Genomic DNA, 25,974 nt, shown 5'->3' on the forward strand with positions numbered 1-25,974 from the left:
AATAGATTTACACAAAGCAGAATTGGGTCAGCCTTATCAAGAAGATACATGGTAGATAATGGAACTTCTCAGGCCAGTATCATTAGTCTTGTACTCTTTTCTCTTGTGATACTGGATGGGTTTTTTCTCATTGGACTGGTATACAGTAGTTTGCTGACTTGTGGAAAAGGGGAAAGCACAGTCAGTAAAATACCAAAATAGTCATGTTCACTAGAAAGAGATTTGTTGATGCACAGATAAAGATTCATGCACACACGAAGCAAGAAGCACACACAAGAAGACGGACTCAGATGCTCGATGTGAGGAGATGGTAAAAAAGGTGCAGTTGAGTGTTGCACACAATCAACAAAGACGAGGTACCAAAAACAGACACAAGAGGGAAGAGATGAATGCCACAATAAAACAGGAGATACACAACAAATGAACTAAACTTAACAAACTCGATGAGACATAACAACACCAAGTGTAAAAAGATACTGAATGTGAGTATAAGTTTAACAGGGTCAGAATAGGGAGCAGATCTGCTAGAAATAAAAATGTTCTATATATATCTATATATAGATATATTTATATCTGATCAAAAGACGTTAGTGTTTGGTGACATATAGCTTCTTTATTTTTATTTTATTTTATGATTTTATTTATGATAGATAGATAGATAGATAGATAGATAGATAGATAGATAGATAGATAGATAGATAGATAGATAGATAGATAGATAGTTAACTTAACAACACGATAGATGGCGGTAATGCACGTTTTCGTTAGTTGCGACCTGCCGTAAAACTGTCAGGACGAAGAAGAAGAAGAATTCCGCACTCTTCAGTAAAGGTCTGATGTCTTCAATACAGAGATAAAGTAACTCGTCAAGGTCAGTTACTTTATCTCTTCATAAGGACTTTTACTGTTACTTTTCCTTGCACTTAATGACACTTGCTGTGTTTCTTGTCGTGGTTTGTGAAACGTTCTGGCTATCGTCTGCAACCTGTTGCTAGCCAGCTAGCTAAGCTAACATTAGCCGGCTAGGCTTCAGGTGCTTCTCAGCATGTAAACAGTGCGCAGATTAGAGTTGCTGCATGGGACGATTCAGACCCCGCCAGCAATGCTCTTATGAGCATTTGACTAAACTAACTTCACACTAGTGAGTGACTGTGATTTGTTGAACAGAAATAACTGCTAAATAGAGATGTCATGGTGACCTCAATTAAAAATCTGACTAGATGAGCTCAGTGTGTCCTGCTGTCTAGGATGGTTAACGTAGGCTAACTAGTCCTCATCCATAAAGTAGCAGTAAGGACAATAAAACCAGGGCTAACGGCCATCCTAAGTCATGAATGAAGAGTGGAACTCAGCCTTGACATAATGGAAAGACTCTCTATGTTTCTCACCATTGTAATGTCGATTTCAAAACTTGTGAAATGTGTTTTCAGGATGTTGAAAGATATGACAACATAATGACATATAAGTCAACAGATATATGAGATTACTACAAAGTGCATTTTTCTGGACTGCATGAAACATGTAAAATCCTCAGTGTTCCTCAGTCACCTGCAAAGACAAATGAGGAAGATTCTTTATAATGGAAGTAAAATAAACTGCTTTAGGCTAACTAGAAAATTTATTTTGTACAGGTGTTTTCACATGATGGCATTCACTTTGTACCCAAGAGACATGCCCCAGATCCCTGATTCTGCTTACATGGAGGCCATCAACAAAAACATGCGTGTTCCAGAGCGGCTGAGTGTCGGCTTGGGACAGCGGGCGGAGGGAGAGGAGGCCCAGAGGAGACCAGAAGAGCCTCTACCTACGTACGCCATGCAGGTCCCCGATAGACTGACATACTCAGGTAGTGTTTTTAACATGGTCTGCAAAGTCTGAGCAATGTATGGAGAACGTAGGAGCTTTTTTTTAGATTCCTCATTTAAGTTTGGAAGGCTGAAGTTTTTGCTTCAGTGGCAGGGAAATGGGGATGCAGTGGGATTGTTTGCCCACCTTATTTAACAGTGAATAAGTGCTTTTCTTCGCCCTCTTTTATCAGACAAATTCTTTAAATTTACGCCAATCCAGATTTTTGACAAATAAACTAGTGTATTTACGATTACTTGTGTGTTGTGTGACACCGTGGTCTGGCAAGTGAGTGTCAAGGAACAGTCATCCAACCATAACAGCGGAGAGAGTTTAGGGGTGAGGCGGAGTTTAGTAAATCTGTGTTATTAGGAGAAGTAGCCTACATGAGAAATCTAAATCTAACTTGTATGGCATTAGTAATAAGCAAGTGTGTCACTCAGTTCAGTGGTCTCGATTGTGGTGCCGCTCTCAATATGTTCCACTTGAGAGTGGCTGAGTCACATCAATCAATGAATCTTTATTTATATAGCGCCAATTCATAAGTGTTAAGACACTTTCCATAAAGAGCATGTCTAGATCAAACTCTTGCACAACAAACAACAACCAATATAATAAACAACTATAGTGCTGACAATAGGAATATGACAATGAGCAATATGGCAACAGTGAAAAACACGACAATAGTTAATATATGAGTAATAACTAACATGACTAATATTAGTAAAAAGTGTCGGCAGCTCACGATCCGCAGCAGTGTTTCATGAAGCCAGCTAGAATTGATTTTAATTGTATTTAATCTCGACATTTAAGGCCCTGCATGATATGGCGCTGAGCTTATAACTTTAATTGCTCATCAGCTCGTAGCTTGAGGTCTGATAAGGCCTTTCTAGCTAATCCTTGGTCAAGGCTAAAGACCAAGAGGGTGACAGGGCTTTTGCTGTCAGGGCTGCTTTGCTTCAGTGTTAATTTAATCTATTAAGGCACCTTCACTTTCAGCTGTTTGCTCTGTTATTTCTCTCTATTGATTGTGAATATGTATTTGGTTTGTTTCCTGCTTTCTTTTATTCATCCTTACTTATGAAGTTCTTTAGAAAGTTTCTTTACAAATGAAGTTGTTGTTGATTGTAAGGTTCAGGTTTTTTGGAGTATATCTATTGTGTCTACTTTTCTAATTCAAATTAGACTTGATTTTGCAGTTCTATTGTTGAAAATGTATGTTGGTTGTCCACAGTTGTATTAAAATGAAATTCATGTAGTTGAGACCTGAAACCTAGAGATACATAGTCTGTACTTCAGAGTCTCATCGTGTCTTTTGTGTCACCCACAGAAGCCCCGGAAATGAGTCCCACACCTCTGCTCACCCCGTTCAAACCAACTGTTAGTGGGCCTCTGGGTCTGGAACCATGCTGGGAGAATCCATCTGGAGAGGTGTTCTACAGAGAAGTGCTGCAGGTAGCTACGCATGAGGGTCAGCAAGGTTTCACTCCTGGAATCACATGTGATTACTGAACGACCCACTCTACCTCCTGAGCACAAGATCAGTCTCAAAAACTTTAGTAGAAGCAAGAGAGCCATTGTCTGCATTACATTTCCGTGTGCTTGACCTGAGGATTTTATTTACAAATGTGGGTCCCTCTTGTGAGAAACAGTTTAAACATAAAGAGAACACTGTAGGTTTGTCTGCCAGCCCGTTCTGCTGTAAAACTAGATCCCCTAGTCTTAGCTTTTGTTTTTTTATTACCACTTATAAAGAGCAGGCGTTGATTCTTTCAGACCCCTCCAGATGTGTCATGGCTGTAAAGAACTTTCCCTGCCTGCTATGTTTCCTCTTGTGTGATAGAGTCCCATACGGAGATCTTACAGTGACCAGAGCTTTGGCAGGACACCGCCTGGCACACCCACAAAGCTCAAACAGGCATTGGCGCTGCCCAGACACCCATTCAGCTCGTGAGTACTGCAAGATTATCCACGAGATTTGTATCAGCAGTGGATCATGGTACCAGGGGTTTTAGCGGAGATAACAGTGACATTGTCATTGTTGGTGAAATGGCCCGTCCAATAGAACCACACAGCAAAGGAACCATAGACTACACAAATGTCAGCTGGGAGGGTTCATGAGCTTTTGTATGGATCTATTTATCATTTCCCTTTGTATCATCATGGTGAATCAGCCTTTTGTTACACTTTAAATGATAGAAACAGGAAATATGAGAAAGATTCTGGAATGGGAAAGTGACAGAAGACAACTGTAATGTAACAACTGTAACTGTAATAATAAAGTAGGGCTAATGTTCCTAGATATGACATTCAGTGTCGACAGTAATTACTGTTTCTGTTGAAACAAAGCTGGAAACGTGTCTAGTTAATGTCCTTTGTTTAATCTACACTAGGACCACCTTGTCAGTGAAGTCAGGCTCTATTTTTTTTATTTTGAGTTTTAATTTTGTGGTCTTTCCCACAGTGTGACCCTGTGTATAAACCGTAGCTGTGGGAATGGTAGGGACTGGTGGAAATGTAGTGCTACAGTGGATTCTGTGGCTCAGGGCTGTGGAGGCCTTCGGTCCTCCTGCAGTGTTCTGTGTACCTGCAGGGAGAGCCAGACTCCTGCTCTACTTTTTCAGGATCTCCAGTTAAACAGTCACAGTCATGTGAGTTTCACTACAGCTATATATGGCATCTGTGGCCTCAAAGCTTCTGTTAGTAGGGATTAGAGTTGAGAATCCAGCATTCGTAGTTGTCTTTTTCATTGGCAACCATTAAATAAACAGCAAGACTAGCTTCAGGTTGCCTTTAAAGAACAATTCAACCTTCGCGCCATGGCTGCAAATTAAAGGGGTACTCCAGCCAAACTGAAATTGGGGGACTTGCAATAGACAGATTAAAAACAATAGTAAAATCGAGCAACAGAGACTGAAATATCTTGACTTTTAATCCACAGTATTACAACAATAGTGTCTTTTGATAGACCCTCCCTGGCTCGTAAACACCTGTGTCTTTGAAAGTCCACATCCCCAGGGCATGTTGTAGGCTTTTTGTTTAAAATGTGAAGCGGTCAAGCTGAATTTAAAATGAAGTTAATGGCATTCAGGGGGTTACTTTATCACACTTGACAAAGCTCCTCCAGAGCCAAAAAATTAGAAATTCCACAACTGTTTTCAGAGGTGGCATCATGCCCCTTTAACATTGTCAATTCCTCATAGCACTTTGGGGAATAACTTTCAGATCGACAGTTTGCAGTTCCAAGTGATGCAAGTGTGCACACAAAGTGATGCAAAAGAGCAGGGCTTGACGTCGGCCTCAGCACTTTATGAGATACAGACTAAAGTGGGTCCATCCCATCAAGTAGCAGATCTCCAAAGTTGACATGAAAACTTGGTCAGATCACTAAACTTGTTTTGGGTTGCAACTAATAATTCCTTTCATTATCGATCATTATATAATTTACTTCTTTGATTAATCAATTTAGTCCATGAAGTGTGAGATAATTGTAGAAAAAATCCAAGTTAATGTCCAACCAATAGTCCAGAAGGCTACATATGTGCTAGAACCAACAAATGTTTTTGCTGGTTCCAGTTGACATTTTGCTTGTTAAATGACCTCAATGATCCAATGATCTGTCCATAATTAAATGCGTTGATGATTAATATTCAGTTGTTCGACCTAATTCATTAATCAACTAATCATTCAGCACTGGATCTGTTTACTTATTTGACACTGATGCATTAACCAGCCTTGGTTCAGTGGGAAAAAGGCTTACAGCATGTTAGGTAGTAAAAAATTGGAATCATTCTGAAAACTGTAGAATCATTTTGGCTCAGATTTAAAGATTCAGGTGATTCCTCGCCCTAACTAAAAGTAGAGGTCTTCTAAAAGTAAAAGGCATCAAATAAAGGGACCCAAATGTGTGCTCTCCTTCAGGTCTTGGGCTGGATGATATTTTGAAATCTGATGGCGAATCTGATTTCTTTGTCTTGTATACCATTATTAGCTTCTACCTCCCCAAATAGTAATTTTTGCCCCCTCTCTCCCTGTTCCCCACCGCCAACCCTCCACTTTCTGTTCTTCTCTCTCCCCATCTTTTTTCTTCTCTTTCTGTCTTACCTTACTGTCCCTCCACCCATCTTCTCTCCCTTGTCTCTTGTCTTTAACATCATCTTCTGGTGATGGTTGCGTCCCTGTTTCCTCCTTTCATTCCGCTCCCCCCTCCTCTCAATGTCCTTCCCTCTATCCTTCCTTCACCTGTCCTCGCTGGCTGCAGTCGAGGCTCACGTCATCCTCTCCACCAGCAGTCCACTGCCCCTGTTTCCACCGAGATCACCGCCCCGCAGGCCCAGGCCCAGCTTCTCCCCTCCACCCACCTCAGTCTTCTGTCTCCACAGTCCATTCTGCAGGCAGCCAAGCAGCTGGGCCTACAGGCCTCACAGCGCCTCCTGCAGGCAGTCAGCCAGAAATACAGGTCTGAGGTCTATGTAGAGATTCCCCTCTAAATGAGAAACACTTGAAAATGAAACTTGTTTTGATGCCACATTATTCCACATGACCTTATGTTTCATTACATGGCATGATCTTGGGGATTAGAGGATCGCTTGGCAGCATATGTAGTTATTTGGACTTAGTGGTAGTGTGCTAGTCCTAGTGGTAGTGTGCTCTTTGGAAGCTGCTAAAAGAAATGTGAGGGTTATTTTCCCTTTTGCAGTTCAGTCAGACCCACCTCTTCTTAATAATATAACAGGAATTTCATTTTAGAGCGAAAGGTGTTAATGTTGTTCTTAGTTACGTAAGCTAGAGGTTCATAAAGGCAGATTTGGAAACTGCATGGACCAATATTTTATGAGACTTATTTGCTCCCTGTATTAACAGTTTCTACATATCCACAATTACAATCTTTGGCATATTCGGAAGAAAACCAAGTGCAAACGGTCACAAACTTAAGTGAGCCTGCAGTAATGTGGATTTCTTACAGTTTGAGGTGAGATGAGAAAAACATTGAAGTAGTTCTCCACTGACAAGTAAACACACCAAACAGTGCTTCTCAAGAGAAACAACAATAATGGTAACGATTTTAAATGTTATTTTTATAATGTTAAAATTATTTGTTATTAATCGCTTTTTCTTTTCTTAGATGTAAAATCACAGAATAAATGTAGCGCTAACACAAAGTAAGTGTATTTGTGTACAAATACTATTGTTAAATAGCATCCGTTTAACTTTGAACACACATGTTCTCCTGTAAACTACAGATTTAGGGGCAGTGGTCAGAAATACACTCATGCATTGAAAAATGAGTCTGGAGCCGTTCGCTGCCCACAAAACAGGAAGTATGAACAAAACTCAGCTGCGTTGATGCGTTCAGTTTTTCAAACTAATGACAAAATGAAGGTGTTAAACTTGACAGCGCTAGTTTGTAACTATTTAATGTTGCTTGTATCCTCTTTTATTATAGTTTTTTTAAAGTCGTAGATGTGTTGTCTTCCATGACTTGCTATTGGCCACTGTTATTAACTTGGATGGTCTCTCAGCCTCAGCTACACTTGTACACAGTAACTCTTAGCCACATGCTTTTCCTCATGCTTTTCTTTGGCTCTTGTCTCTCTCCTCTGGCCAATTGTATTAAGAGATATTTGCAGCTGATGAATTACTCACACAGAAGTCTGTATTTAATGTCTTGTCTGCAGTTAATGAACTAACCAGCTAGTGTGTGTAGAAAAAGACAGCATGCTTCTGCTTTGCTTTAACCTGTTATGTTTTTCCATGTGGCTCAGTGGAGTCAACAGATGTTTGTCAGGGGTGAATTCTATTAGCTTGGGAACCAGACGAATCTGCAACCTCCTGTTGTATTTGCTCTGGCAGAGACGTTGGCCCACTCCCCTGTTCAGGTAGATTTCCAGCCATGCTGGCCATAATCAGGCCAATCACAACCACCTCTAATATCCGGCACGTTTCACACATTGACTAACAGAGGAGCACTATTGAGGCATTTTCCTACATAACTAACATGGCTGCCACTGATGTGGAATGCCCTGTTGACTGTATATAATGATAAAAGATTAAAAAATTAATATCATAAGTATGTATCCAGAATATTTTCGCAGCCTCGCCTTGCCATCAGACAGTCCTTTCTGACGGGGAAGTGAAGCTCTGCTTCAGCTTGAAGCTGCCAGACTCAGTGAGAGAAACAGCAGTTTCACCTAGAAGAAATGGGAGTTGCTGGTCTCCTACGTCCTCGATCAACGAACTAAGACTTTGGTTCGAACCTATCTACTGTTGAAAACAGCAAAATCCCACAATAATTCATATTTGTGAATTGGTCTGGTGATGTCGGGGTAGAATTCTGTGGCCCTCCATCATGTTTTAACCAGTAGCTGCCTCTAATACAGATGTGCATGCACTCACCGCCGCTGACTTTTACGCCTTGCGCTCACCGTATGCTTCATTATCTGCTTTGCTCTCAGCTAACTGTACCCCTTGCTAGCCACTAAAAATCAGCGCAGACAGCAGTTTCTCTTTGTGTCTTATTGGAATAAAGATTTAGCAACCAAGAGAAGCCACCGCCAGGGAGAGTCATAACCGAGGTCCCTGCTGCAGCACATGTGGAGCACAGCAAGAAAAGGTGACTGACTGAGTACATTACAGCATGACCATTGGCACATAAACACACTTTCAAACAGTTCGTTTTTCCTCTAAGTTTTGAGGTAACTTCTGCACTAAGGCTGTGTATTTTTTCTGCAGTCTGTGGAATTGTAGTCTTGTGGTGTTGCCACTTGAATGCATCAATGCTTTGTGGCATGGTTCCTGTCTGGTAACAGCTGGTTAAAACTTTGACCAGTGCTTCCACTTGTAACATCCAGGTTAAAACAAAATTCAACATCCTGGATGATGAGTGATGAGCCCAGACTGACATTATCAGTGTGAGAAAAAAACACACACAGCCACTTAGTCATGTGAGTGAGACCTGACCGAGGGCTCAGGCAAACTAATTCTGGGTTGTTCGACAAATAAGCTGAACATGGCACAGCTTTGGAAGCAATACAATGACATCATCAGACACCACTCTGTGTTGTCTTATCAGATATGTGTAGGTGCTCACTCTGGTAGATTCCAGATGATTGAAAAGGGATCAAATGATTGTCGGTGTGATAACTGTCTGGAGATTTGGAACTGCTGTGTTTCTGCGTCTGATAACCCCTGAACAAATGGATGTTTAACGGGCCCCCCTGAAACAAAAATCCCTACTAGGCAGCAGGCAAATATGTATTTATTAAACCTTTGTACCACTACTTCATACATTAGACAGTGAGAAGTCTCACCTGGTCAGCATCCATCTACTTTTGCACATACAGGCTCATTTTCAAAAAGAAATACCTCCAGAATGCAATATGTTATATTATTATGTATAATTACTTGTTCTGAACAAACGTAGCAGCAAATAAAAAAATAAAAACATAAAGTACACAGGTTGAGATGTAGCACTTTAAAAAAAATAAAGCAGTGAGGGAAGATTTCCCAGCGTGCAGTGGGGCAATGGATTACATGAGTTCCTGCATAGTTAGTGGGGCAACTGTATTTCATGTTGTGTTTTACTACATTTCCACACTTCCCTGGTTGCCTTACAAGTGAAAGTGGGTGATGTGGTGCTTTGTTGGTTTGTGCACTTAAATATCCAGTCATGTACACTGGTACATGATACGAAAAGGTGTTATGGCAGAGCTTGTGAGGTTTGTCTGTTTGTCTCTTACTCGTCTTGTCCTGACTTCCTGTCTGTGTTTAGGCCAATGGAGACCTGGAGCCCAGAAGAAGAGGGAGGAGCTGCAGTTGAGTTCATCATCCTCAGGAGACAGGTAGGCAAGGGAAATGCCTGCGTCTCAACATCTGTTTTCATCTCATCTCTTTCCCTCACTGTCACTTTGTCCGTCTCCTTGTGTCTGTCCGACCGTGCAGGTGATGAAGATGAGTCGCCGGCTGGCGGCACTTGAGAGGCACAACTCCGAAAGGAGGAACACTGAAGTTGTTCTGTTCTCGCTGCTCTTCTCCGCCTGCCTGCTGAACGTTTGGCTGTGGATCCGCAGATAACACACACCGACTTCTGGCTACATCAGATGGTCAATAATCATGCAGGGACACCAATCGTACCTAGTAACAGGAAATAAACCAATCCGAGTGGCCATTCATGCTCATAGTCACAGAAAGGCCCCAACCAGCCAGCAGGTTGAAACCCAGAACCCTCTTGCTCTGACCCAGCACCCTAATACTGAAGTCTTTGAGGACAGTTACAGTGCTGTGCAGAAACAATGCTACGACAGTAGACTGGACACTATCTCATGCATAAGTATGACTCAATAATACACTATGGTGATGTATTTAGGCACAGTGTAATGACTGTCAGGGCTAATAATAATAATAATAATAGAGTGAAAAGGTGTAGCTGTGGGAAGAATGTATTTCAAATTCTAAAACATTTTAGAATTTAGAAGTTCTTGATTTGTGATTGATCGCAGTGGTTTTTTTTCAGTGTTTTATTGATTTATTTATGCTGTGTGAACAGTGTTGTTATCCAACAGTGATAACAACAGTGAGGAGTGAAAACAGTTCACATATGATTGATTGTTACAAATACATTTCTTTACATAAGGGTTATAACCGTCCAAATTAGAAAAATACATGACTACCAGTGAGCAATACCTGGAGGTCATAGTTCTGAGTGCAGTGCACATGTGATCGCTTTAGAGGAAGCTCTTTTCTTCTTTTGTTTTTGGTTTTTCTGCAGAGTTTGAATATTATACTCATCATGTCACTCACAGGCTGCATTTGTCTTTTTTTTATTGTTCCTCCAGCTGCACCATCATATCTGTATGTTTATTTAATAAAAGTAGTTTTCCTATTTAAATTCAGTGCTGTGTGCTTTGATTGTTAACCCTTTATAGGGCACTCATTGAAATACTTAGAAATTCAAAATTTCAACCCTAGACCATTACTGGTGGTCATTCCAAGACTTTTTTTCTTTTGTGAGTTTTTCAAAAAAAATGTTAATGTTATGGTGAAAATCAAGGTCAGTGAAGTTGCCATATATGGTTTCTTGCCAGTCTGTCATGTAGCCTGATTGGTTTGGAGAAATCTGGTAGTTCTACTGCCTCATGGTGAGGCAAGGGGCGGCATTTTGAACTCCCACTTAAGTTACCAAATATGGTCCCTCGCCCAATAAAGGGTTAATGGTTGCATGTTCTGTTGTTGCAAACACAAATTTCTTCCAATTGTTTTCCAAATAGTAGTCCCCACAGTATGTGTAATATTTACACCAGGAACAACCTCAAAGTCTCAGCATTAATTTATTAACAGAAAAATTACATTAATACTAAGTTAACTAGTTTATGAAACAAACATTTGGACACTTTTGTTTTTTTTGGGAGTTTGTCAGCAAAAGTATACAGAAAGAAAACTAAATGACTTCATACCATAATACAAGAAACTGAATGAGATGAATGTTGTAAAAGAACATTTGATTAATCAGAAAAATTGCTTTTACATGTATTATGATTGTACAGCAATGGCAAAATGACACAATACAGACAATGACATTTGTACAGCTAGTAAACATGACAAACTGCTCCAAGTTAACATTTTCAGCTTCAGTTGGAAAACCTCTTAAAAAAACACTTAAGTTTGAACTGAGCTTTTCTTTGCCAGGCATTTGTCACATTATGGAAAAACTGTTAAAGAGTGAACAGTGCTTTTACTAACTGAGTGCCAGCACACAATCATTTTGCAACAAATGCCTGGTAAAGACAAATAAGACTCAACCTCAAATGTCAACATGTCCACAAAACTCCAGTCATCTGCACGGTGGCAGGTGTAGAGGCACTTGGTCAAACTAACTGCATAGGTTATAGAAATGGGGCGAAGAGAATGGCTTCAAAGTTTCATTTTACATATATAAAAAGCAGTCCAGTCTGTGAGTACATGTTGACATGACTGTGGTACACTTTGGTGCAGGATGGAGGCCTGTGGAGAGCTCTCAGGTGGGATGATGACAGCACACATCAGTTACCATCTACAGATGGTCATCAATAAATGAGTGCTGCTGATTCAACAATAAACATTTTAAATTAGTGATTGATTGAAGGAACAACTGGTTATTTCTTTAAGTCAATAAACACAAATGCCAAAATGACCACTGGTCACAACTTCAAAAATCTATAATCTATGTCTACCTATCTGAAATAATCTATCTATAAATAAAGCAGCTTTTAAGAGGAGGACTTTGAAGGTTGCAGCTACCATCAGAAACATAAAGCCGTCCCACCTGAGGCTAGCTCCCACAGAATTCGGCTGAGCCCACCAACACAAATGATAACGTATTAATTAACACTGGCACTGTGCCTTTCACACAACCATGAATAACACGTCAAACCAATAACAGACCTTTACAGCCACCAGGAACTTTCTTTTTAGCGATCAACCAGTACTAATATGGGATTTGACACCAACATAACAGTGGACTGAGGTGCTGGCAGCCGTAATCACATTTCAGTCAAAATCAGATAAAGTTCTGTACCAAGAAGCTAAGTAATGCCTTGTCTTTCAAATGATTTGGTGATTTTAGATTCCTGTAGTGGAGAAAACTAGCACCGTTTATTTTAGCTGGTGTAGTAATTGAAAGTCCTTATTCCAAGCTAAATGCTAATTCCAACATATCAGTGCATTCTTAATTAAATTCTTCTGATAAAACTGATAATAGTAATCCCACAGACCCTCTGCACTTACATTTTTAGCTTCTTTGGCCCAACATTTTTGGTTTTCAGTAGACATTTTGAATCTAACAACATTAACCTTGCTGGAAATGTAACACTTAACCACATAAGTAAAAAAAAGTAAAAGTAAAGTAATCGGATTTTTCAAAGGCATTCTTGACTTTGTGGCTTGATTTCAAACGTTTTTGCATTGGTGCTATAGCGCTGAACAGGTTGAACCAGCAACACCCAAAAATCACTCACAGGTACGAACAGGACTATGTACACTCATTAAATTAGACAATTTAATTTCTGGACATGACGGTGTGACATGGCGATATCTTGGAATTATTGGAGAGATTAATAAAATTCTTGAAACCACTATGCAAAGTTTTAAGTAATGCAGTTGTCATGGCCACAATTATACTTTGGAATGATAAGAAGGAAGAGCAGACTGTCGATTGGTGCACAAGTTCTCACATTCTCATCCAAACCCAAAAACTCTTCGAAGCTGGAGTTATTTCCAATGAAACCTCAACTCAATCAAATGGTGTCTTCAAATACTTTTCACGGTATGTTTTGCTTGTTTAGTGAGTCAGATGAATGGTAGATACTGTTGTACAAGTGCCTGAACATTTACAATATTCATATAATATTCACAACAAAGTGTGCTTATGTTAATTTTGTGAGAAAAATACTAAAAGATAAGATCCCTCCATCTTGTTCTTCAAGGAAGGAAAGTGAAACACTCATGAAATGACTTTAATAGTGTGCTATTTGAGAGTGACCCCAGCCAGTGGGGTCATGCAGGCAGGCAGCCAACAAAACCAGGTCTCGTCAGACCAGCAAGGAGAGGGAGCGAAGGGAAACCAACATCGAAGTTGTTCAGTGGGCTCTATGTTCCCAAAACACAAGGACATGGTCAGGCATTAGCCTCTTGGATCTAGCACAACCTGCATAAGTGCACTGGTCAAAGGATGTTTCAGAAAGATCTGGTGAGCACTGTTTGTTCTTACTGACCACTGCAGCACTTTAACTTCAGATGGCCATGAAGAGATTTGCAAGTATGATCGTCTTTTTGAAATTGTTGAACCTTTTCTGCCACCAAAAAGAAATATCATTTCTGACAATAGGCCACGATCTCCGCACAGGGAGGAGCCATAGAAGAGGAGCAACATTTAAACTGTGAATATTGCAAAACCAGTTAGGGTTCAGTCATCTGGAAAACAAAAAGGGGCACAGCTCATTAGATTTATCAGTTTAACTAGAAGAAATATGTCTGCCTGAAGTCAATGTGCCACAAAAGTCACCAGCACAAAATGTTCTAGTACCCATGTGATGGTTGTAGCAGTGCCAAGCAGGGCTAATAAGATGCCGGTTACTTTGCACCAACAATGCACCACCACCTAAAAAGCAACATCCCAACTCCATAATTCAATAGGTCTAGAAATGTAACACAGCTGAAAGGCTTTGCTCCACAGCATACCTTTAGACAGGCCAGTACAGTACAACATCTAATTACCCTATTTACAGTTTTTTCAATGTTTTATAGTTGAAATCATTGCTGATTACCCAAGTGCCATGTCTAACTAGGTTAAAAAAACATTTGACATAAATACAATACTTAATGTCTGATGTCTTAAAAGTATTATATCAAAAAAGAAATGGACTCATAAAAATAAGTAGTGCAATAAATGCAATAAAAGGTAGCCAATGCATTTGGTCCAATGGAGCTAACCAGCCTGTCCAGGAGAGTTTACAGATGTCCATCACCTGTCCGAGGAACAAGCTGCTACCTCTTACAGTTAAACCCTTGTAGCAAGGCCAGTTATTTGATCATTCGTCACTTGCTTGCATGTTGGAAAGTAATTGAATGCTAAATGCTAAGCTTTGAAAATGTTCCTAAATGTGCTGAAATGCCATTTGGTGTTGCAGTTAGTAATGCGTTCCCTATTACTCTATACCCACACTAACAATGTCACTAAACCCCCCAGGTCAAAAAAGTAGTGCATTTAAACAAAGCCTTAGCCCCCAGCAAGTCATACAGCTGTGGCGCAACGGAAATCCTTCACCTTAATGTAAAAGTTAAAAATACATTAGTGTGTGTTGTGTGTTGTGTGTGTGTGTGTGTGTGTGTGTGTGTGTGTGTGTGTGGAGGCGCTCTACGTTGAATTATAGTAAAAGATTTTGGCATTCAGTTTTGCTAACTTTATTCCATCTCATTTCTGTTAACCGTGTCAACTTGTATCAGAATAAATTCTATTTTTTCTTAAAGTAGATTCTGTCTAACCTCTCAAGCTTATTCACTTGCAAACTTCAACTTCAAACACCAAAGTTAAATCCATCACCATCACTGTGAAAAAGAAAGAAAGTGCCAAAGGCATCTTACAAAGTTCCAACAGAATAATAAATATGAGGCTATGAACTTTTACAATTTTTTTTTTTTTTTACAAGTTCCAGTCATCACTTCATATTAACACGTGAGGAAAACTGCAAAAGCAGTGGAACAGGATGTTCTGCTTTTTGCTACTGATGACTGGATTTTCCTAAAAGGATGATTAACAGTGATTCAGTGAATGAAGGAAATGTGTAAAAACTCCCGTCAGACCGGAAGTGTTTGAATCTCTATGTAAACATTAGAATAAGAACATGTCTCTTGGCGTGGGTCAGTCAAACACTGGGATAATGAACATGTCTGTCGCTAGGTTTGTCTCATCGAGCTGCCATCCGCTTGTTCGGATGATGTTTTCTTGGTGGTGTCAGATGAGGATCTCTACCATGTCGTTGTCCACTTCCGGTTGGGGCAGGGCTGGAGGAGGGGCCTGTTGCTGTGGGTGGGACTGGATGGGGAGCCTCCGTTCCAGAGTGCTGCTGTGAAATACTGGCACATCTACAAAGACATGACAAAGAAAAATAGTCAGCATCCTGACTCGAGCCTCGAATCACGTAGGTGGCACGTGTCTGCCATTAGAGTGTTTGATGCTCGAAATGGAATCTTAAGCAGGAAAAATGTAATATCCACTATTTTCTGCAAGAAATCGCACAATGCAATGTGTCACATTTCATAGATGGGAAAATTACCACTGTGCAACTCCTGTAAGTGACAATGCAAGTTGGTGTTACTTGGGAAGTACTGAGCCAGTGAACAAGGAAGTGACCTGGGACACAGCCAAGGACTACAATCATGTCTATCCACAATGTTAAACACAGACACGGACAGCTGCAGGAATGAGTCCTGAAACCTGGAAATTACTTGAGTTTTTGTGCTTCAGCTTCCCTTGTCTTGAAGTCAGTGGGTTTTTTTTTTTTAAACAGGTTTTTTGTTAGAGCTCCACGGTGGTGACACTGAAGTCATGTTCATGCTTAAAAAATCTTAACAGTGATGTAAGTATCATAAACCTTTGTTTTCCACTGCAATAATGCAATAATAATGCAAAAATCCCTTGAGCTTCCAGGTTGGTCTGCAACAATATGTGATCACTGTAGTACTCTAAAGGCCAATGGGAAACCTGCATCACATCAGTCATTACAGCTTAGGGCGATTACAATTACCCATCATTCATAGTATCCAGCATTATATGTGCTTCTGTGCACTTAAGAAAACTTCTAGGAGACAGCTACCCAATTAATTATGTTCACAAAAATAAAATAATTATTCATAAAAAAAATCCTCAAGTTAAAAGAGGATATAGGATAGGATTACGTGTAGATGTCCTATAAAATGTGTGTATGTTCAACACTTGTTTATTCGTTTCTGATTTTCTGGGTTCAACCTAAAGAGAAAGCATTTCCTTAAACATATTTGTACCTTTAAATGGTAAATGGTCTGTATTTGTATTGCGCCTTTCTAGTCATTTTGCGCTTTTTTGCGCTTTTACGTCCACATGCTCATTCACCCATTCACACATCATTCATTCAGGAGGAATCTAAGTTGGAGGAGACTATTCTTTAAATTAACTTCATTGTTTCTTTATTTAACATGATGAATGTTATCTATTCATTGTTGCTCATGTAAACTCACAATAATTCTGAGTATTTCTGAGAATATAATTACAACAGCTTTATAACGGCCATAGATGTGGTTGATGAGTACATCAGGAAAAACCACAGTAACAGTGACTGACATGCTGAATCCCTCGTGTCATGAAGTGTACACACCGGACACACAGTTAGCCGTGGATAACTGAACTTTGGATGTCATTGCTTTTATTAGTCAAATGTTTTATTCATTCATTTATCAAAAATGTGATAAGTGCAAAGTCAGTAAGTAGGTCAGTGAGATAATCTGATGATAATTTGTTCAATAGAACCAATAATCAAGGTTTGGATTTTACTCTTGATCTCTCAGCTGGTGTGCTGAAACATTTGATTAACAGAATTTTAATATTGTTAAATATAATCATCAACAACAATTTAGAAAATTAATCAATTATCATTTAAGGAAAACCTTCCTGTGGTTCCACCACTTCCATAGTGAACGTTTACTGGGCTCATTTCTTTCATTTGGACGAATAAAGACATTTGACTTCTTCACTGACATTTTATAAACTACAGAAAATAATAAGCATGTTGGTGCAAATGAATTAGTTGTTGGAAGCACTGGGATTAAATGCTAAACCCACATTTAGAGGTGGTCTAAGACTCATGTGACTCTTTGGGAAAAACACTGAGCCGGCTAGTTATTGTCCATCTACAACAGGACACGTGAGGCATACAGCAGATGTGAGCAGAGCCGAAGACACCTCCCTGCTCATATAGACGTGCCTGACAGACAGTGGGTGGGAGCTAACCTGCTATGCGGTCAGGGATGTAGACGGGGCTGGGGCTGGACAGGCGGGCCGGCAGCGTCATGCTCTGCAGGGCTGGAGTGCTGGGTTTGCTGGTGTCCTGGCTCTGGCCCTTCTCTGTCTGTGTGCAGCTGTCCCTGCTGCCTGTCTTCGAATGACCTGCAGTCATTGGTGTGGAGGGAAGCACTGGGGAGGGGGATGATGAGATTGACTCCGTCCTGAGAGACTCTGTGCGAAACTCTGGACCCAGCAGAACCCCTGAAGAAACATGAGAAAAAAACAAACAAGAAACAAAAAAATCAGCACTCAAAAACATTGAAAGTAGCACAGTAACTATCCGGGCTGATCTCACCCGTAGTATCAGCTACCGTTCATTAAAGCACCACAGTGGTAAATACGCAGTAAGGACTGCTGGCTCTTACCCAGGCTGCCTTTCCAGCTCGTGTCCCTGCGTTCTTCTGTGATGGGCGAGCTACTGAGTCCCAGGCTGTACGAGAGCAGTCCTGAACCACCAGTGCCCGTGTTGGAAATGGACATTAGGGACTTGGAAGGCCTCATGGCTGATGGTGCGTCTGACTTGACGGGCTCCTTCCTGGAGCGTTGGTGAAGCACCTTGATCATAGCATCCTTTTCTATGATCTGGGCATGGAGATTCTTTATCCTGGATTAAGCAGAATAACAGGGAGGAGCAGAATGGAGCCACAGTTACTGCAGTACAGTGAGACCATGAGAGCTAGATGAGTGCTTTAAACCTCCAGTTCACTTTATTTGGTCCAGACTAAGCAAAAAACACATAATTGCTTTTTAATTCTGGTCCACTTTGTGCTCATGAAGCACAAACATGAAGTCATATGGACTAACAGTTCTGGTGATCATCCCACATCCTCAGAGCCACATGGACACGGGTGGAGAGATAAAGTCTAGAGACCAGGTCTGGTGTCGCTCATCAAGAGCTCAACAAGAAAGAACTCGTATCGACCTCGTATCCTGGTACCTGGTACCATGGTTACCAAATGATTTGCTTATATGGAACACCACAGACAAAATGCAGCAGAGTCCACGTGGAACCACACTGAGACCCCCATTTTCTCCATCCAGTTGTTGGGTCCATATCAGCTTTCACACCTGCCTTAAAAAGCCTTCCCAACGGGTCCGTTCAGAGTGGTGTGACAGCAGGCCTGATGAAGCCCCTCAGGAAAGCCTGGACTTCGCTGTCGGACCATTTCTCTGTTATCTTCCTTTTTCCTTGTTCTCTGGGTTGTTTACATAGCTTATGTTTTGCACCGGTTTCTAAAAATGGCAGTCACCAGTGCTGTATAGGCACATGAGTTCAACCAGTAACCGTATACTTACATCACACAAGGTCTCTTGTGCTGGGAGAGTATCTACCCTGAAGTAGGAGCTAAAACAAGTCCCTCAAAACTGTGTTCTAAAAAATACCATTGTTGCCAGGTCTTGTAGTGCAGACACAATAAAATGGCAGAGTCCTCCAACTGGGATGGATGCACCAGAACCAGGAGTAACAGCGAGGGAACAACTCAGATTTAAAAAGTCTATTCAATGTGTTTTATGGGGTATGTGTGGTGCAGTACCACTGTACAATGAATTATGGATGACAACAACTACAACAACTCTTTTCATGTCGTTTTGGACGATTCAGTCAACACTTCAGAACTGTTTTTCATGCAAGTATGTGCAAAGTGCTTTACCTGCTCTCCATGTCCAGACAGCGGCGATTGGCCATAAGAATCTCCTCCTCTTCCTTCTGGATCCGAGCCTCCACCGACGTGTCATAGCTGCTACTAGGAGAGTGGCTTATCACTGCTGCAGATGTATCCCTGTATAACAGGATGGGGGCTCTGTTACACCAAGCAGTGTTAAAAAGTGGTTTATCAACGGCACATCACATTAAACTGCTGACCTGTTCTGAACGCATGGCTCAAACTCAAATTTGGCTTCAAAAACTACTGTATGAAGCAGAGCCAAAAGAGCAGTGTTCCCTCACCCAGGGTAGGGAAACTGGGGCCCACTCCTGGAGCCATGGAGCCTGGCCAGGCCAAGCCCGAAGGACTGACATGGAGCTGCCACCCTATGGGCTCACCACCCACAGGGGCTGTCACAGGGATCGGGTACATAGAAGCCGGGCGACCCCCGGAATCGCAGATTGGCTCTAGGGACGTGAAACGTCACCTCTCTGGCGGGGAAAGAGCCGGAGCTGGTGCAGGAGGCTGAACGGTACCAGCCAGATATAATTGGGCTCACCCCTACTCACAGTGTTGGCTCCAGAACCAAACTCCTGGAGAGGGGCTGGACTCTCCTTTTCCAGAGTAGCCCAGGGTGAGAGGTGCCGGGCAGGTGTGGGGATACTACGAGTGGATGAAAGTCACTGTGATGGAGTTCTTCCCGGTGAACGAGAGATGAACGAGAATGCACCGAACCGCAATTCAGAGTATAGTTGGGAGTCTCTGGATGGATTCTGGAAGGGTTTCCATCTAGTTCTACTGGGGGACTTCTATGCTCACATGGGTAATGATGGAGAAACCTGGAAGGGGCTGATAGGGAGGAGCGGCCTGCCTGATCTGAACCAGAATGGTGGTTTGTTATTGGACTTATGTGCTCGGCATGGATTGGCCCTAACAAACACCATGTTCAAGCATAGGGTGGTTCATAAGTTGGTGGAGACTATTCTTTCACACACATTCACACAGTGAAGCTGTGCTTCAGGAGCAAGTTGGGGTTCAGTGTCTTGCCCAAAGACACTTACGACATGCTGACCCATGGGAGCTGGGGATCAAACCAGACCTTTCAATTGATGGATGACTAAGTCTTTTCTCAAAAGTTCCAGAGTGTTTGGATTAGCTTATGGCCAACCGGCGGCAATTCTAAATGAAATGAAGCCAACTGACGGCGAGGAGCCCAAAACAATAGTAGAACGCGGCCAAAACACGGCGTACTTTTTTTAAAGATACGACCATCGAGTATATGACATATCTAGCACAGCTGTAATGACACTGAATATAGATGATATATGATTTGATTCAGTAATGTAAATGATATATTAGTGTCGTAGCAATAATACTAGTTTTGTAACGTAATGCAAAGCAGATGTATTTGTGCGTCTCCATAGCAGCGTTTGATGAAGTTCATGGATAATGACGCCACTTTCGCTATGAAAACTTGATTGTTTTTAAATCAAGGAGGAAAAAATTCTATTGGCCTTAATAGTAGTCCGCCATATTGTTGAGCTATCAAGGACACTGTCGTGTTTTTTTGTTCTGAAACGTTTAATAGGAAGCCGCAACAGTGAAGAAAAGCAGAGCGTCTTCCCTTCCAATGAAAAAGTCGAGCCACTTCCGCTATCAAACACTGACAAAAAACATGAATTTCAGGAGAAATTGAAATAGATGGTCATAGCATTAACCGCTCGTATTGTTGACTTATCAAACACACGTTTTTGACCGGCTGCGGACTGATGTGGACTGATGTGGACTGAAGTGGACTGATGTGGACTGATGTGGACTGATAAAATAAAGAGGAAAACAAGGATAAAACCTCATGGTTAAATGTTGAGTAATGTAGCAGTTATAGTTACAAAAAAAAGAGAGAGATAACAGCACAGCTGAAGTCCTACTGACAGGAAAAAAAGATGTGATGCAGAAACGAAAAGATAATCCCATGGAAATACATAGTTTTGACATTTGTCCTCAGGGACACAAAAAAACGAGGAATTCATGTCCAGGGATACGAATTCATTGATTACATTTTGTGACCATTTCACAAACTCCTTTGAGACTGGGTTGTGTATGCACATACCTCTGAGTGGCGACAGAGGCAGCAGCATCCAGGGCAAACTGCCTCATCACACTCTCCTCCAGATACTTCTGCTCCCACTTGGTCATGTCGGCCTCCAGAGCCAGGATCCGCTCCTCCTTCTCCCTCAAATGCTCCATGAGTGCTGTGGCGTTGTACTCTGATGGGACCGCACCACTGCTCTGAGAGCCTCCCTGACGCTGGGAGGACCAGCAGAGACCAGAAGAGAACTCATTATATTGCTGACATTGGTTACCCTCCAAATGTAGTCTTTCTGTTATGGCAACATAACACATCAAGTGTTTGAAATGTTGTTCGTGTGTGTACAACTAAAACATTTTTAACGGGAGACGGGCCTGGTGTGTTACCTGCTGCATTCGCAGGGACTCCAGCTCTCTCTCCAGTCTTGTACGGAGACGGTGCTCCAGCTGTTCTCTCTTCTCACAAGCCGCTTGGAGCTGAGCCAGAGCCTGCTGCATTCTCTCCACCTTCTCCACGTAAACCTGCTTCTTCTTCAGCTGCACACACAAACAGAACTGTAAGCTCATTTGATGGTTCGATATGGCAAATTCTGCTCCATACCAAGAAGTTATCCAGGACGGAGAAACTTAAAACGCTTCCTCAGTCTTAGTGGTTCAGCAGGAATTTGCTGTCACACAATCAGAATGTTTATTGTCAACTTTTTCCTTTGTATACCAAATCCGGCCAAAAACCCACAGAGATTCTGTTCAAGGATGCTTCTGTACAACAGACATCATTAGACTTAAGGTGCTATTCCTTTACAGAATTGTTTCAGAGATCTGCTGCAACGAAGTAATAGTAGTAGTAGTTCAGTTTTACTTTTGCAAGATTGGACTCGTCAGAATCATAAAAAGCAATATGTATTTAATGTTGTTGTAAAACAAGTTAAGTTCTTAAACGATTACTGCATGATTCAGAGAAATTGTGCATATCATTATCTTATTAGCTCACCTACAATGTGTTCATATCTGACACTCAGTAATACTAATACTTGTGCTTAAACCTGCACTGTGTCTTTGTGTTCCTGCTGTATATATCTGAACATATTCATATCTATCTCTTACTGTTCATTCCATACATTACTGTGCTGTACTCACCTGTACAATGACAATAATGTTGAATCTAATCTAATCTATGTGGTTTTATTTTTAGCTATTCAAGTATAACTTTTTTAAAGTCAACCGCTGAAAACTCCCTCTTGTGGTCTCTGGTCATTTCTTTTATAAGCACAATATTCAACTTCTGTCTCGTTATCAAACCCTCGGGCCACATACAGTATGGATATCTGAGGCCTGTGCTACACTTTGTAATTGTCTGAGCTGAAAGGACCTGCCTTAATAACATGTTTTTGAAGGTGCTATAAGACACAGTATCATTGCATTGTTGAGTGTCCAACTATTCACTGTTGAACAGATTACAGATGACACTCTTTTCATGGTCACAGCACATATCCCTTAAATCCCTCCACTTGCTCTGAACTGCAGCCTTTGCTGCTGCTCAACAGACCGATTTAGATCAGATGTGAGCAAAAGCAGGAAAAAAAAGAACAGCGTGGAGAGAAAAGAAGAGAGGGAGACAGAGCTGAGAAAAGGCAGGCGGAGGGCCAAGAATCTGAAGGCTCTTTCATTTTTGTGGAGAGCAGGACAGAGCAGGAGAAAAGCTTGCAGCTCTTCTGTTCTGACAACAAACAGGCATTGTGTGTCAGAGGCCAGCTTTGGCCCAGCTTCAACCCGTTTCCTGTTCTGTCCTGTGTATGTCCACGGTGACCATGGTGATCACCTCAACTGCAAGCATGTGAAAAGGAAAACAGGAAGAGCTTCATCTTGGAGGGAGCAGGTTTTTTAGTGCAACTGATCCATCTCCGGTCATTTCCTACTTCACATATAACCTACCTCTCCTGGGCAACTTTAGTGCCGTCTTCTTTTTTAGCCATGCAGTGTGGGCCGGTCCACCACTTCAGTCCAGAATAAAATATCTTCACAACTGCTGGGTGACTTGTCATGAAATGTGATAGACATACATGGCGCCCCAAAGAATGAATCCTGATTATCCGATGATCCTCTGACCTCTCACCTAACACCACCAGTAGGTCAACATTGTTTGCGTGTCCTTTGGTTTATGACCAAACACCTGCAAAATGAACAGCTAATGATGGCATTCCCTTCAGCCTCAGCTGAACCGTGGGTCAAAACCTACTAAGTAAATGTTAGCATGCTAACACACTAAGCTAACCCGTTTAATATAGATCACTTTAGCAGATTTGTGAATTCAGACACGTTCCAGCCCTTTTCTGGGGAAAAACCAACAACACTTGCCCCAGAATTTACTGTAGAATAGCAGTACAAAACAATGCCAATAGAAAACTACCTGAATTAAATTACTTCATATATAACTTTGACATGGTGTCTTCATAAAAGACAGCGCAAGATAAACGGAAAAAGATTCATACCTCTGCAGAATCAAGGCAGTTAATAATTGCATAAAAATCAGAGGATGCCACTGTCCTGCCCTGCATGTGGCTCATAGCATCTGTGGCAGTAACATTAGTCTACAACTGTTAATGTTAAATTCATGCTAGTAAAATTAGTTAGTTAAATAAGATAAGCTGGTACCAGGGCAAGAAACGCAAGTGACCCAGCAGCGCAGTGGCTAACACATAAAGCATATAGCGTTAGCAGTAGCTTTAAGCCATGAAGCGTTGTATCAGGATATTTTCCGGGACATGGCGGAGGAACAAATCAGAGATGAGTGATGTGGGATTTAATCCTGGTGCAACAAACTTCACAGCATGTCTTTGGCGTGACCTATTGCTCCTATTGCTTGTTGCTACTGTAACCCACTGCAGGTTACAAGTGCAAGTTACTCTGAATTTTAGTTTTCCCCATCAATCCAATCAATAATAATTACACTGTATACACCATGCTTACTATGTGGGAACATAGCGAGCACTGAAAAGTCTACAGATCAAGAAATACAAGTACTCGGACAGATTAGGAACAAACCCCTGAGTTAGTCAGTTTTAGAAGAGAAAATGAAAGTCAACAGTAAAATGTTGCCCCAAACTGTTCCGTTGGAAACACATCAGTTCAGACACTCTTCCTGCTTTCTTGTGCAATGAAAGATTACTGCTGACTCACTTTCAGGATAAACAGTTGGCTTGTTTACAACCTGTCTGATCAACTAATGTTTCATAAGTGATGGACATCATGGTAAAGTTGTAATAAACTAGAATTAATATATATAGATGGACAGTGTAGTTACAAATGTACATCACTGCTCTGTATGTTTTGTCTTGTTCTGATTATATTCAACTTGAATCAAACTTTCTACTGTGCCTGGATGAGTGTGAGCTATATACACACACCAGCGTCTAAGATGGCCCTTGTACATTTAGCGTATTTGGTGAATAATGCAACACATTAACACATGAAAGTAACGAGTGAAGACCCGTGCTTCATTACTCTGCTGCTATTCCCACCCACAGCCACCAGGGGTCTGTGAGGAGACACTGGTGTCTGACAGCAGGCAGGACACTGGGGGCAGGGGCACTGACTGATTTCCCACTAAGGTAACACATTGGTAACCAGGAGAAACAACAACAAAAACAATAAAAGGGCTTGATTTTCAGATTTTCTTCACAGAGAGCAGCTTTTTTATACAGTGGGTGTGTTTTCGAGCTTTAAAAGGTCCCACATTGTGCAAAATGCACTTTTTAATGTCTTGTTAACATAAATTTGTGTCCCCAGTGTGTCTATAGAGATAGAATATGAGAAAAAACATCCTCTCTCTTTTGTTTTTGCTCAATCTTTAAATTCAGCAAAAATGCTTCGTTTAGATTTAGCTCCCCTCCTGACGTCAGGTGGAGAGCCGCTGAACCTAAGCCCTCCTCCAGCTCCTCCAGGAAGGTGACGGTCCCCACCCACTGAAAACCTGAAACGACCTGGCTGTCTGCCATTGATGTTACCTCGCTAATGATGGTTGCTGGTAATGAGAAGAAGATGTTGAAGGTATGAGGTACGGTCTCCCATCGTCTGAGGAAGTCAAGACCCTGTGGATTTACTTTATTTTTGATGGAAACGTCCCCACATGGACGGGAAAACTGTTGTATGTTTGCGCGAACCATCTGTTCTATTCTATAGAATTCTATATCTATTGAACTAGGTGTTAGCATGTTGCACGGCTAAATTGGCTAGTGTGTTTTGCACCGACTAAGCAATCTGAATGTTCTGAAGACATGGCTGATCCAATACGTCATTCCAGCTCTTAGCTGTTAAGATTGTAGCCCTCGTAATGTGACTCTTGTTTAATTAAGAACTATGAATCACGGCAGCAGTTGTTTCGGGTTTGTTCTGTTATGTACAGACTCATCACGTTCAGTGAAGGTGTTACTCTGCTTCTTTATCCATCTTTTTAATCTCAATCAGGATTTCCTTGCTCTGATAAAGACAGCAACAAGCAGCAAACCCAAATCCACCAACCAATATTATAATATTAAGAGGGACAAGTGAAGATTTTACCTCTTCTTCCAGCTTGACCACTTTTGCCTGCGCGTTGTTGAGCGCCTGGTCTCTGATTTCGATGTGTCTCCTCTGATCTTCTGTGGTAGAGCGCAGCGCATTCAGCTCCATTTCCAGCTTCTCCCTCTCACGCAGCGTCTCTTTGTCTGAACACATGTACACATACAATGTCTTTCCTCCTTTCTTTTTAAAAAGTTATTGAGGCAAACTATAGATCTGCTAGTTCCTTGAACTTCTTGAGTTATTTGAATCCATTCATGTATATAT

At 41.3% G+C, this 25,974-nt stretch overlaps 2 protein-coding genes across 4 annotated transcripts in view; one reads left to right on the forward strand and one right to left on the reverse strand.

The window, feature by feature from the left end:
* The first annotated feature begins 782 nt into the window (after window positions 1–782).
* LOC139213544 (mitochondrial fission factor homolog A-like) lies at window positions 783–10,709 on the forward strand. 3 transcript variants are annotated; one of them, XM_070844270.1, is made up of 8 exons: window positions 783–871; window positions 1,668–1,846; window positions 3,176–3,300; window positions 3,689–3,795; window positions 6,107–6,304; window positions 8,375–8,458; window positions 9,617–9,686; window positions 9,787–10,709. In XM_070844270.1, the coding sequence occupies exons 2-8, from the start codon at window positions 1,672–1,674 to the stop codon at window positions 9,916–9,918; spliced, it is 891 nt and encodes a 296-aa protein (XP_070700371.1). In that variant the 5' UTR covers window positions 783–871; window positions 1,668–1,671; the 3' UTR covers window positions 9,919–10,709. The 3 variants fall into 3 exon arrangements, with proteins under 3 accessions (XP_070700371.1, XP_070700370.1, XP_070700372.1); XM_070844269.1 differs by having other exon boundaries at window positions 794–871; window positions 1,632–1,846; XM_070844271.1 differs by lacking the exon at window positions 6,107–6,304 and having other exon boundaries at window positions 794–871; window positions 1,632–1,846.
* Window positions 10,710–15,030: 4,321 nt separating this feature from the next.
* amot (angiomotin) overlaps window positions 15,031–25,974 on the reverse strand; it is a 28,100-nt gene continuing 17,156 nt past the window's right edge. The window contains exons 7-13 of the mRNA XM_070843618.1: window positions 25,708–25,853; window positions 21,538–21,687; window positions 21,173–21,369; window positions 19,069–19,197; window positions 17,782–18,020; window positions 17,363–17,617; window positions 15,031–15,462 (exon numbers count right to left, since the gene is read on the reverse strand). Of these exons, the coding sequence (XP_070699719.1) occupies window positions 15,332–15,462; window positions 17,363–17,617; window positions 17,782–18,020; window positions 19,069–19,197; window positions 21,173–21,369; window positions 21,538–21,687; window positions 25,708–25,853 (1,247 nt within the window). The 3' untranslated portion in view covers window positions 15,031–15,331. The remainder of the gene's footprint in view (window positions 15,463–17,362; window positions 17,618–17,781; window positions 18,021–19,068; window positions 19,198–21,172; window positions 21,370–21,537; window positions 21,688–25,707; window positions 25,854–25,974) is intronic.

The sequence above is a fragment of the Pempheris klunzingeri genome, chromosome 14, assembly GCF_042242105.1.
Source record: "Pempheris klunzingeri isolate RE-2024b chromosome 14, fPemKlu1.hap1, whole genome shotgun sequence".
NCBI lineage: Eukaryota > Metazoa > Chordata > Actinopteri > Acropomatiformes > Pempheridae > Pempheris > Pempheris klunzingeri.